This window comes from Cornus florida, unplaced genomic scaffold (genome assembly GCF_030987335.1).
Source record: "Cornus florida cultivar Cherokee Brave unplaced genomic scaffold, ASM3098733v1 CherokeeBrave_3.0.0_Hap2_Chr02, whole genome shotgun sequence".
Lineage (NCBI taxonomy): Eukaryota > Viridiplantae > Streptophyta > Magnoliopsida > Cornales > Cornaceae > Cornus > Cornus florida.
In genome coordinates, this window is record NW_026775572.1 from 46,108,462 (window position 1) to 46,122,556 (window position 14,095).

A 14,095-nucleotide genomic window follows, 5' to 3' on the forward strand; every position below is an offset into this window, starting at 1 on the left:
ACCATATACAAATATACTTATACAATACAATTTACAATACAAAAAAATTATACAATACATCTGCCTCCCATCTCTCTCTTCCTTTGTTGCTCTTCTAAACTTCACTTTTCAAAATTAAAGACAAAAAACGAGATCTCAAACCTCTCACACACAGAGGGCCAACCATAACGGATGTAGAGATAGAGTTCATCGTGGATTCAAAGGAGCACAACCTCCTACGATTCGGTGGTGCGTGAGTTTCGCGGCACCAAGGCCGAGACCAATATCGATCTCAACCTTCCTCCTCTCTTGGAATTCACTTGATCTCGCCGGAAACATCGTCGGTGTCGGAAACATCGATCTTGCATCATCTGTTTCCAATTTTGGGATTTCATTCATCTTCTTTTTTTCTTTTTCAAATAAAAAAATTATGAAATAGATAATATATATAATTAGGGAGAAAATCTAGAGAGAGAAAACTATATTTATAGAAATATATATTTATGTAAATAGATAAACAATTTCTCTTTTTTGCAATTGAGAAATAAATGATTTCAGATATTGGTTATTATTGGTCATCAATGTTGATTTCTGTTAACAAAATTAGTGGGTTTTTTTTTTTTTTTTTTGGTAACGATAAATATATTTATACATATAGTCATATATATTACGTTTCTAATGGTAATAAATTTGATTTAAGGAACAAATTTGATAACTTATTTCATTAAAGCAAAAACCAAACAAAATTAAATTTCATATATTTTAGAAACATATTTGACTAGTATGTCTTACAACATATTTGTATATAATATATGATTTTATGTTAACATACATCACAGCTTTTATTTAAGATGTTCAATGCAAGTAAACACTTGATAGAACCACTAATGGAACACATCTTTTACAGTAATACATTCAATTCTTTGTACAACATTTGTCTTAATTTAATTCTTAAATTAAAGTGCACATCCACATACATGTTTTAGAAAAAATGAGTTTATATAAGCGTAGTTGAAAAAATGAGTTGTTAAATATATCTATTAGTGGAGTGGAACCTTCATGAAGTAACCAATTCAAAACACCCCATGTACACTTGATTGAGTAAATACAAGTATTACGACCAATTTAAATCAAAGGAAGTTGAAGGGACCATAAAAGGAATCATTAAATACATATCACAATGTTTGACTAATATGTGTAACAAGATAATTGTATATAATATAAGACTTCTTTCTTAACATACATCACAACTTTTATTTATGAAGTTAAAGGGAAGTGGACGAAATCATTAAATACCCATGATAATATTTGACTAATATGTGTTACAACATAATTTTATATAATATATGAATTATTTGTTAACAAGCATCACAACTTTTATTTACGAAGTTGAAGGGAAGTAGATGAAATCATTAAATACCCATCAGAATGTTTTACTAATATGTGTTACAATATAATTGTATATAAAATATGGATTCTTTGTTAACATGCATCACATCTTTTTTTTACAAAGTTGAAAGTAAGTGTTAAATGCCCATCAGAATTTTTTACTAACATGTGTTACAATATAATTGTATATAATATATGAATTGTTTCTTAACATGCCTCACAATTTTTTTTTTTACAAATCTGAAGGGAAGTGGACAAAATTATTAAATACCCATCAGAATATTTTACTAATATGTGTTACAATATAATTTTATATAAAATATGAATTATTTCTTAACATGCATCACATCTTTTTTTTTTTAACGAAGTTGAAGGTAAGTGTTAAATACCCATCAGAATGTTTAACTAATATATATTACAACATAATTGTATATAAAATATGAATTCTTTCTTAACATGCATCACATATTTTTTTTACGAAATTAAAAGTAAGTGTTAAATACCCATCAGAATGTTTTACTAATATGTGCTACAATATAATTGTATATAAAATATGGATTCTTTGTTAACATGCATCACATTTTTTTTTTTTTTTTTTACAAAGTTGAAGGTAAGTGTTAAATACCCATCAGATGTTTTACTAATATGTGTTGTAACATAATTGTATATAATATATGAATTGTTTCTTAACATACACCACAACTTTTTTTTTACAAAATTGAAGGGAAGTGGACGAAATCATTAAATACCCATCAAAATATTTTACTAATATGTGTTACAACATAATTGTATATAAAATATAAATATTTTTTTAACATGCATCACATCTTTTTTTTTTTTTTTATGAAGTTGAAGGTAAGTGTTAAATACCCATCAGAATGTTTGACTAATATGTGTTACAACATAACCGTATATATATGAATTCTTTGTTAACATATATCACAATATTTCATTTACACAACAATATCTGAATGAGTAAAATTATTGCCAAGCCAAATAAAATCAGGCTTGCAGGAAAGAAAAAAAAAAAAAAAAAAAAACTTTTACGATCGACAAATGTACAGATATCTCCACTAGAAAACATATTTTCTCTCAATTCAATTAATTGATTTTTTAAACAACACTCACTATTTTGTTGGGTCTTAATTTATTGAATAATAATTAATTAAGGGGTTCTTTCACATACAAAATATAAAACAAAATTATTAATATATCACAAATTGAATTACTAAAATCAGATGTAAAAATGAATTATAAATTACTGCAGCAGATTAGTCATTAACTATAATACTCTAAAAATGTCATGTCAAATTTATTTAACATAAAACAATTATTATGACACTTACAACATATAAATAAAAACCACCATGTGGCGCGATGATGAACAATTATAACAGATAAATAATATTATAAAATAGTTATTATAAAGACTTATAACAGATAAATAAAATAACAGACTCTACAAATTTAACAAACTGAAATTATGAAAATGCTGAATAACTAACAAAATTACAAATATTTCAAAATAAAAAATGAACAAATAAATAAAACCATAAACTTTGCAAATTTAACATGCCCAAATTATGAAAATGCTAAAAAAACTAACAAAATTACAAATATTTCTAAACCAGAAATGAACACTTATAACTGATAAATAAAATTATAAACTCTGCAAATTTAACATACCAAAATTATAAAAATGCAGAAAAACAAACAAAATTACAAATATTGTATGGTGGACTACTTCTACGGAATGTATGGTAGCCTTCTGCTTCTCACCAGAATGTATGTATATTTTCTTCTTCTTACTGGAATGTATGGTTCTAAACGTCGTATCCAGTTATGCATCCCAATGCATATACGCTCTCTAACCTTCGATCCTGAAACTCAAGCTCATATCGAGGTGCCATAACAATATATTTAAAATCCATCCTGAATCCTAGTAGTGCCGCTCAACCAGTCGTTGCCATGACACTGCAACCAATAGGACTTAACTTTTAGTTAATCCAATTCTTAATCCAGAGTAGGTAGGTTTTGGTATTTTGAAACCAAACCATCCCTAGTATACCACCGTCCCATACCGGTGTATACTATCCAAATATCTAGCAGTTGATAATGTCAACAATTACAGTAAACATCAACCAAATCCATATCTCCATCACTGATACTAACAAGCATATTGTAGGCATCAATAAACAAAATCAGCTATATACATAAACATGTTCAGTTGTATATCCAACACTGATACTAACAGTCATAATGTGAGCATCAAGAAATACAGTCTCCATATATATATACAAACCTACTCAGTTTAGGTTGTTTCATTAAATATGATATACTGATAGAATTATTTCAAATTATCATTCAACACTTAACAGTTGATATTACATACATTTAGAGTAAACATCAACAAAGTCCATTCCCCCAACAGTTAATACTAACAATATTAATTCAAGCATCAAGACAGAATCACAGTATGTATATATACATGCTTAGTTTAGATTGTTTTACCAAAATCTCATTAGTGTTAAATTTAACACTTAAGTCCATTCAACACTAACACATCCCACCCATGTATAATTCAAATACATGATCATGGTACACAGTTAAACATGCTACAATTATATTATCCGTCTCAAAAGATTACTAATGCAGAGAGTTAAACTTTACTAGTTTTCCAAATCTAAACACAATGTAATTATCTGATTAATTCCTCTACTGTCCAAGCAATTCCAGGTAATTAGATTTATTAACACTACATCTGGAACCTTAATTCAACCATATGCTTCAACTAGACCTCCCACATCCAGTCCTAAACACATCTGAAAACTCCAGAAAACATCAATGCATGCAAAAACTAGCAGAAAACGAAAAAAAGAAAAAGAAAACTGGAGCAAGAGCCTGCCCCAAACAAGTGTGGAGCCGGCTCTTTTGCCCTTGAAGCCGGCTCCCACACCCTTGGGAGCCGCCTCCCATCAAAGGGAGCCGGCTCTCTATAAGGGAGAGCCGACTCTCCCCTTCTCTGCCTCGTCTCTTCACCTTCTGTCTCCGTTTTACACCTCTGCCACCTCACGCCATGACTTCCAGAGGCTGCAACCCAATCCCAGTACACTCCCAATCCATGCTTAAGTCCAGTTAATTACATACATAGCTTTAAACAGGGATTTATGCAAGCAAACATTATGTTTTTAACAGTTTTACAAAGCATAAAACATACTGACAAGTTTCAGTTTAAGCACGAACAGAGAATGTTTTTAATTGATTCAATTGATCCTAAAACTGTTTAAGAATGCAAAGAACACGAAGCCTCAGGGAGAGAGTAAGGATAGAACTTGCCTTTGAGACTTTTGTTCAAAATCTCTAAGCCGTCTTCGAAGGTTCCTGGCAATTCCTACTGAAAAATTCCTCTGTTCCTCCTCTGCCTCCACAGACGTATACAGGTTTATTTTTCTTTTCCTAAAACCCTAAACAGAGGTAACCTATATATTTATAGAGTTGTACCAAACCCTAAATTAATTCGAAGCCCCAAGCTGAATCCTAATCGGCCCAAAGATACTTAATTAAAAACCTACGTCGGCTACAAACGTGGCTTCTAAAAATAAAACTAATTAAATAAAATTAAATTAAGACAATTAACAATTAAATAAAAATAATTAAACTATTATATTCAATTAAATTAATTCAAATAACACAACTAAATTAAGCTGTTTAAACAAAAATAAAGAATTAACTACAACAATTAAATAAAACATGTCATAATTCAAGTAATAAAATTTAAACACGTCACACAATTTAAACAAGTAATAAATATGTCAAACAAACAATTAAATAATTGAAAATTCAATTAAAAGAATAAATTAAATAACAGGACTATCCTTTTGAAATTAGGGGTATTACAAGCACCTAAACAATGGTATGGAAAATTTGACAAAGTGTTGTTGTCAAATGGTTTTAAAATTAATGAGTGTGATAAATGTGTTTATGTGAAAAACACTCAAAATGGATATGTCATTGTGTGCGTAAATGTGGATGATATGCTAATAATGGGCAGTAATGATGTTATAATCAAAACTACTAAAAAGATGTTGACCAAAAATTTCGATATGAAAGATTTAGGCATAGCTGATGTCATACTAGGAATCAAGATTTCTAGAACATCAGATGGTCTAGTGTTATCTCAATCTCACTATATTGAGAAAATATTAGAAATGTTTAATAAGGAAGATAATAGTCTTGTAAAGATTCCTATTGATGTAAATCTTCATTTAGTGAAAAATACTGGTCCAAGCATATCACAACTTGAGTATTCTCGCATTATAGGAAGCTTAATGTATTTGATGAATTGCACACGACTAGACATAACATACTCAGTTAATAAATTGAGTAGGCATACAAGTAATCCAGGAAAGAACCATTGGACTGCAATAATCAGGGTTCTAAGGTATTTAAGATATATCATAAGTTATGGATTACATTATTCTAGATATCCAATAGTACTTGAATGATACAGTGATGCTAATTGGATATCAAATACGAAGGATTCTAAATCCACAAGTGGCTGTGTCTTTACTATTGGAGGAAGTGCCATATCTTGGAAATCTTCAAAACAAACTTGTATTGCCAGATCCATTATGGAATCTGAATTTATTGCTTTGGATAAAGCTGGTGAAGAAGCTAAGGGCTTCGTAATTTCTTAGAAGATATTCCAAATAGGTCTAAACCTGTGCTCGTTATATGTATACATTGCGATAGTCAATCAGCAATTGGAAGGACACAAAGTAATATGTATAACGCTAAGTCTCGACATATACGTCAACGACATAATACCGTTAGACAATTGCTCTCAAGTGGGATATTCTCAATAGATTATATCAGGTCAAAAGATAATTTAGCGGATCCGTTTACAAAATATTTAACAAGAGAGCAAGTGTATAGTTCATCGAGAGGAATGGGACTAAACCCGAAAGCTAACGAGTCATCTTAATGGAAATCCAACCTAGTTAACTGGAGATCCCAAGATCTAGGTTCAAAGGGACAACAGAAATTCTGAATGGCTCACCAGAAGCACTGAGAAGATTTAATTTTCTACCCATTTCTATGATGAGACAGTGCTACCTACAGCAATGAGTAGGATAAGCTATGCTTTTAATGACTCTTATACCTTGAAAATTCAAGTGGGGTATAATAGGATACTTTAAATAAGAAGTTACCTATATGAATGTGAAGTGGGGCCGCTTCTATAAAAGCTTATACGACTAAGTTTTCTAAAGCGCTCATAAAATACCAGGAGTTGTTCAGGGCCATATGAATACAACTGTGAGAACCGATTTTGTGCAGGATGGAACTGTGTGTTTGCTATTGTCTTGGTTTACATCAATGGTTGAATAGTTCAAGACATCATGTTCATTGATTAGCTAGTAAATCTGATAGTAATACACTAGGGAAGGTTCAAGGCCAAAAGCTACCTATCCCGATATAGTAACTTTCCAATAATACTCTCTCTAGTGTCTGTATCTTTTTCATTTGTATTTTACGCAAATTTCCATTTATGTGGGGGATTGTTGGAAACGGGGGCATTAAAAACATAAACTTTGGATGAGATTTGGAATAGATTCCGCTAAGAATTTTTTACGGATCTCTAGAACGAGCGCGTTTCTCTACGCAAGGAGATGAATGTGGTATATTTACTTTCTCAAATCCGTTTATGGGTGAATGAGAAATTAGCTCAAAAGTGTGGTGTTTTGATAAGCCTAAATGGGTATGCAAAATGTGGGAAGTGTTTGTCCCACATGGAAAATATGTTGAAACCAATTGAAATTTAAATAAGCCAAATTTGGGATTTGGGCTTGGGCTTGGGCTTGGGCTTGGGCTTGGGCCTAGGCCTAATTGTAAAGTCCGATTATTCTTTTTACTAAATGAAATTTTGGATTGGCCTTTCTTTTTGGGTTGAGCTTATTTAAATAGGTGATTGATTTTTGAATTTAAATTCAAAGTTAGTTTTTTTTTTTAAAGGGTTGAATATAGTTTTTTTTTTTTAAAGGGTTGCATCTATTTCCAAAGAGTTACATCTATTTTCCAAAGAGTTGCATCTGTTTCTAAAGGGATGCAACTTGTGATGAACCAACATGACCCATGGTGGCACCCATACCCAAAAAGGCACATTGTTTCCTATAAATACCCCCTTTAGGGTTATTTGCAAACACACCAAAATTCAGAGAATTCTTTTCTTCTTCTGAATTTTCTTCTTCCTCCTTCTCTCTTTAGTCTGTCGATTCGAGCCTTAGTCAGTCACTCCGAGTCCGAGTCCGAGTTCGAGTCAGAGAGTACTACATCGAGCCGGTTTGCCTATTCCTTTGGTCTGTAGTACTACTACCAAAGGTAGACAAGTCGTTGTATCTTGGGAGATAAACGCCACTGAGTCCGTTAGCACCATAGCTGGACAAATCTATCTTAAGGATATAGAATAAAATTCTAGCCTCGACTTTTAATCAGGTTCCTTTATTTATAATTTTTATTTTATTTTATTAAACTATATATTATAAGTAATTACTCACCGGATCTGGTGTTTCCGGTGATCTCCAGCCCTTTGATGGAGTCTCACAACGCCGGACTCTGCCGTGTTCTGGTGCTTGCCTTCTGCATCACCGGCATTTGGTCAACTTATATATACCAAGGAGTTCTTCAAGAGACCGTGTAATTTTCCTTTTCCATTAGTTTCAATTGTTCAAACCGACACGTCTTCTTCTTTCATATATAAATATTATATTTTTACATAATATTTAAATAAATAGTACTATATAGTATATGGTATACTTGGACCATATTTTGGAAAACAAACCCTTCCTTAGTGAGTAAACATGTTTATGCATTTAATGTTAAAAGTTAGGTCACTACGTAGGCGCTCACTCTCTCTCAAGCTCTTAATTGAATTGCACAGCGTATTGGTTCCTTTTATACCCCTAATTATACCTCAATATACAGAAAAATCTTATGAACTTTCAGTTTTGCGTTAAACCCCCTTGTATTTTTCTATATTTTACAAGTTACCCCTTCTGTTAGATTGTCATTTTAACCTTCTAACCTTTTGCAAAAAACCAACCCATTGAACAGCTTTTGAGTAAAAAACCCTTGTCACCTTTCATAATTGTGCAAAATGCCCCTAAAGTCAGATGGCCTTTTAAGTCTTCATTAATTTATAATATAAATTTACCAGTAAGTCCTACTTTTTTCTATTTTATATGTAGATATACATATTTCTCTATGTGTTGAATTTCATGATCAACCTTTCAATATCTAGAGTGATAAAAATATGAATAAGAAAAAACAATGCTAACATCCTAGGCCGCTAAATTAAAAAAGATTATTATTATTATTATTATTTTGTCACATTAGTTATATTGTGATATTATATTTTTGTGACTAAGACAACAACATATAATTTTGTTTTAGTATTTTTTTTCTTTTTGTATTTTTCTTTCTTGTCAACATTTTGAATTCATGAATTAGCAAGGGATGCTCATTCAGTCATCACAAATGCTACGTGACAAGTTAGAAAACTCTACCAGCAAACAGACGAACAATGGATTTAGAAGACTCTTCCAATGGTTTGTAGTAATTAAAATAGTAAGAGGCAATACTCAATTTTTAAAGAACAATTTACGTAACTGTAGTTTGATTTCCCAAGAATAAAATAATCTACGCTCTCAAACAATTTACCAAGCAAGCCGAAAATTCCTTGCTTTGATCATGGATATATGAGGGTTATAGAGGATGAAACCAAAAGTACAAACATCAACAAATAAATCATTTTGAAGACAAAACAAGAAGATTCCTTGTTATTCGTCTTATCTTAGATACATTTAAAGAATGTGGAAGTCCATCTTTATGGGAGAAAAATTCCTTGGACCAGTTGTACAGTGCAACGAGCACATCGGACCGTTTATTGCTATGCGTGCAATACACGCACGGGCACGTGTTTTCCACGGACGGTTCGGATGCGCCCTTCGGCCGTTGCACTGTGCAATGGGCAGAAGGAGGTTTTTCTCATCCATGGGATCATAGATGACATTTTTTTTTTTTGATGGTAAGAAATCAATCATATCCCACCAGTGTTAATGACCTTCAAAAACAATTTGCCTTCCTTTAGATATCTAAAACTCACTCAAAATTTTTAAAAGTGAGCTCTAAGGATTTTTACTGTTCACCATAACAATCAAATGGCCCAATAATAAGTGGATGCAATAAATGCTGTTTCAGGACATTGCTTGAAATCAAATCCAGAAATCCATTACCTAATTCTTCTATCTGCTTTTCAGATATATTGCAGCACTCTACCCCTAGACCTGCCACAGTTTCAACATGAGAAACACAGTCATCTTTCATAGGTAAGTGTCGAAATTCCAAGTCATTGCAAAAATTTAAATTCTAAATTTTTTAAACAATAAGCCAAGCACAAGACTCGCTAATACAAAGACTTGGAGTCAAGTATTTGCCAAAAATAAATAAATAAGACGAAGAAGAAGACTTGGAGTCAAGTTCTAACCCAAAAAAATAGACTTGGAATGAAGTTCATATATGCCAGAATACAATAGTTATGGGTCAACCCCAGCTCTATTTTAAAACCACCACCTGCTACAATAGTTCTTCACTTCGTCTTCCCTTGTTGCCTAAATATGAGGTTTCCTCTATTCCCATGGTTTTTCTTGATCACCACACACTCGATCTTTATCACTCCAGTATACGCCCAATGTTTAGACCATCACAAAACTTTGTTGCTCCAGTTAAAGAATAGCCTCATATTCAACTCTTCATATTCAACCAAGCTGGTGCTCTGGAACCATAATATGGATTGTTGCGAGTGGAGTGGTGTAACGTGCGACAATATGGGTCGTGTTATTGGTCTCGACTTAAGCGATGAATCAATCTCTGGCGGAATCCACAACTCAAGTAGCCTTTTCAATCTCAAGTCTCTTCAAAGTCTGAATCTTGCTTATAACAACTTAAGCTCTTGTCAAATTTCATCTGGGTTTGAGAAGCTAACTACGTTGGTGTCTCTGGATTTGTCAGATGCACAATTGACAGGACAATTTCCTATTGGGATTTCGCGTTTGACAAGGTTGGTCTCTCTGAATTTCTCTTTGAACTACTTAAAAGTTGGCAACTCAAATCTAAAATTGCTTGAACTTGGCAACTCAAATCTAAAATTGCTCGTTCAGAATCTCACGGAGCTCACAGAACTCCGTCTCGATTTAGTAAATATATCGTCCAAGGGAGAGGAATGGTGCCAAGCCATATCTTCTTCACTCCCTAAACTGCGAGTCTTGAGCTTGTTTTCCTGTCATCTCTCAGGTCCTCTTTGTTCTTCCCTTGAGAATCTCCGATCCCTTTCGGTGATCAATCTGAGTCATAACAATTTGTCCGCCCCAGTTCCAAATTTCTTTGCAAACTTCACCAATTTGGCAGAATTACTTCTCTGGGATTCTAATTTGCAGGGAACATTTCCGGAAAACATCTTCCATTTGCCAACTCTACATAAACTTGACATATCAGGCAATGAATTACTTCGGGTTTCTTTTCCAGAATATTTCCACAATGGATCTCTCCAGACCTTGATTCTTGACCACACAAATTGTTCTGGGATATTACCAAATTCTATTGGTAATCTTCGGATGTTGTCCGCGATAGTTGTTCGGAATTGCAGCTTAAGTGGAGCAATCCCAAGTTCAATGGCAAACCTTACTCAACTTGTTTATTTGGATTTGTCATACAATATGTTTATTGGTCCAACCCCATCATTTTCGAAGAACCTCACCGACATAGACTTATCCCATAATCTTTTAACGGGTACATTTCCTTCCACCCACTTTGAAGGCCTATTGAATCTTGTTCTGCTTGATTTAAGTCAGAATTCGCTCATTGGAAGCATTCCATCATCTCTATTAGAACTCCCATCGCTGAAAGATATAGATCTTTCATTTAACAAATTTGATGGTCAACTTGATGAATTTTCTAATGCTTCCTCCTCTCTACTAGAGTTCATTGATCTGAGTAGTAACAATTTACAAGGGTCGATTCCCATGTCTTTCTTTGAGCTCGGAAGGCTTACTTATCTTGCGATCAATTCCAACAACTTTAGTGGCCCAATACAACTGGAAAAGTCATTTAGGCCTAACCTTCTTCTTTTCCTTGACCTTTCAGACAACCAAATTGAAGGGAAAATACCGAACTGGATTTGGGAAGTTGGGAATGGAAGTCTCTCTGACTTGAATCTCTCTCACAATCTCTTGGTTGATTTGCAAGAACCATATGTTTTACACCCCAACCTTCAATTCCTTGACCTACACTCTAACCTGCTCTGTGGGAAAATCCCAAGAATTGGAGAATCAGCTGAATACATTGACTTCTCAAGTAATAATTTCAGCTCTTCTATCCCTCCTACTATTGGTAGTCTCCTCTCCTATGCCTCTTTCTTCTCTCTTTCAAATAATAGCATCATTGGAAGCATTCCTCCATCAGTATGCAATATGAGACACCTTCAAGTTCTGGATTTGTCTAATAATCGTTTGAGTGGCACAGTACCATCGTGTTTGATCCAAAGGAGTACAAGTACTCTTGGAGTACTGAATCTGCGAAATAACAGACTTAGTGGAAATGTTTCGAGTATTTTTCCAAACAATTGTAATCTACAAACTCTGGATCTCAGTGGTAATCGTTTGGAAGGGCAGATTCCAAAATCATTGTCAAATTGTAGAAGGTTGGAGGTTTTAAACCTTGGCAATAACATGGTAAGTGACAGATTTCCGTGCTTTTTGGAGAACATATCTAGCCTACATGTTTTAGTTTTGCGCTCTAATAGGTTCCAAGGTGACATTAATTGCCAAGGGGAAAATAATCAAAGCTGGTGGAATCTTCAGATCATGGACCTAGCTTCAAACAACTTTGGCGGCACTCTATCGTCAGGCTTCTTCTCAAATTGGAAGGCAATGATGATTGACAATGATAATGCACAACCAAAGTTTAATAATCTGGGTTATCTCTACTTTTCTGAATATACTGCTGGATACTACTATTCAGATCGAGTGAATGTCATCTACAAAGGGATAGAGGTGGAGCTGGTGAAAGTTTTAACTATTTTTACCTCCATTGATTTTTCAAACAATAGATTTGACGGGAAAATACCAGATACTGTTGGGAATCTCAAATCGCTTGTTCTTCTCAACTTATCGTACAATGACCTCCAAGACTCAATTCCAACATCATTAGGAAACTTGAAGAAGCTCGAATCACTTGATCTTTCGCGAAACAAGTTGACCGGGATGATCCCAACACAACTTGCAAGTCTTACATTTCTTTCGGTTTTGAATGTGTCATACAATCTTTTGGTTGGAAGAATTCCGACAGGTTCTCAGTTTCAAACATTCTCAGAAGCATCATTTCTAGGGAATCCAGGACTATGCGGCTTCGCTTTGAACACGAGTTGCAGTGATACTGAAGTTGCACCAAATTTCGAGGATGGGCATTCAACCTCGGAGTCGGAGGTCTACCTAAGTGCAGCATTGGGATTTATTGTGGGCTTAGGAATTATCATCTGGCCACTTGTGTTCTGTAGAAGATGGAGACGATGGTACTACAAACATGTGGATCGAGTGTTTCTAAGAAGAATAATACAGAGAAGAGTGTACAGAAATTCAATTCGACAGCTTTAGTTGGTGAAGAGAAGTGAATAAAGTGAAGTGCTTGTGATAAAGTTGAAGTCTTGGCTTGAGTCATTCCAGTGGATGGAGAGTAAGCTTTCAATTCATTGTTTAATAGCATAAAGGTATTTAATTGTTGCTGTTTTCATATAGATATATATTGCACTATCTAATAATTGCCGAGATATTTGAGATGTTAATCCTATTACATATAGTTTATTTTCAGATTTGTTGCAATTTGTTTCATATAATCCCTAAAATGCACTCTTGCTTTATAATAGCCTTATAGGGTTTGAAGTTTGAACTGCTTGCAGGGCTGTTCAATTCAATGGGAGTAGGAATTTCTTTTTCTTTCTTTCTTTCCTTTTTTGGTGGTTGTTTAGGTAAGCATCAAACACTTATTAATCTGAATTCACAAGGTAGCTATAAAAGGAAAAAGGAAAAGGAATCAAAGATATGAAAATGAAATGTTGATGATCTGAAATCATTTTGAAGCGTGAATTCTGTACCGATAGGACGCGAAGTTGTATGGTAGGTGACTCACATAGGTAGTTATATGGTAAAAACCTATGCTTCTAAATTTTAATTGTAGATTTTCTTCTTTAATCTCTTGCCATATGGGTTGGGTTATTCATAATTTCTTTTCAAATGAATGCAGTTAAGGGGAAAAAAAGTGATATTGAAAAAGGCAATATAAACCTATTAAGATATATGGAATATCATTATCTAATTTTTTACTTACCCAAAAAAATATAATAATAAATAAAAAATTACACTCACACCCCCTGAGTTTTGTTCTATTGACAGTGAAATGAAAGTTAACATTTTCTTGAACAATGACCACCCCCTTAGGTTTGATAAAGTTAACATATATACCTCTTTGATCACATGGTGAATTGAATTGACATTGCTATCCTTTGACTTGATAATTGACTTATTTGGACCATGAAATTACATTTTTAATCTCTACCACTTATTTTATTGGACCAAACTACCCTTTACTATGTTGTTGGGTTCATTTCTCACAAGCACTT

General features: G+C 33.4%; 1 protein-coding gene across 1 annotated transcript; it reads left to right on the forward strand.

Moving 5' to 3' along the window:
* Window positions 1–10,250: 10,250 nt before the first annotated feature.
* LOC132296181 (receptor-like protein 7) lies at window positions 10,251–13,073 on the forward strand. The gene has a single exon (XM_059794402.1). The coding sequence runs from the start codon at window positions 10,251–10,253 to the stop codon at window positions 13,071–13,073; it is 2,823 nt and encodes a 940-aa protein (XP_059650385.1).
* Window positions 13,074–14,095: the final 1,022 nt, after the last annotated feature.

Bases quoted from the DNA above. Each gene is read 5' to 3' on its own strand.
- LOC132296181 (XM_059794402.1), top strand. From the start codon at position 10,251: ATGGGTCGTGTTATTGGTCTCGACTTAAGCGATGAATCAATCTCTGGC.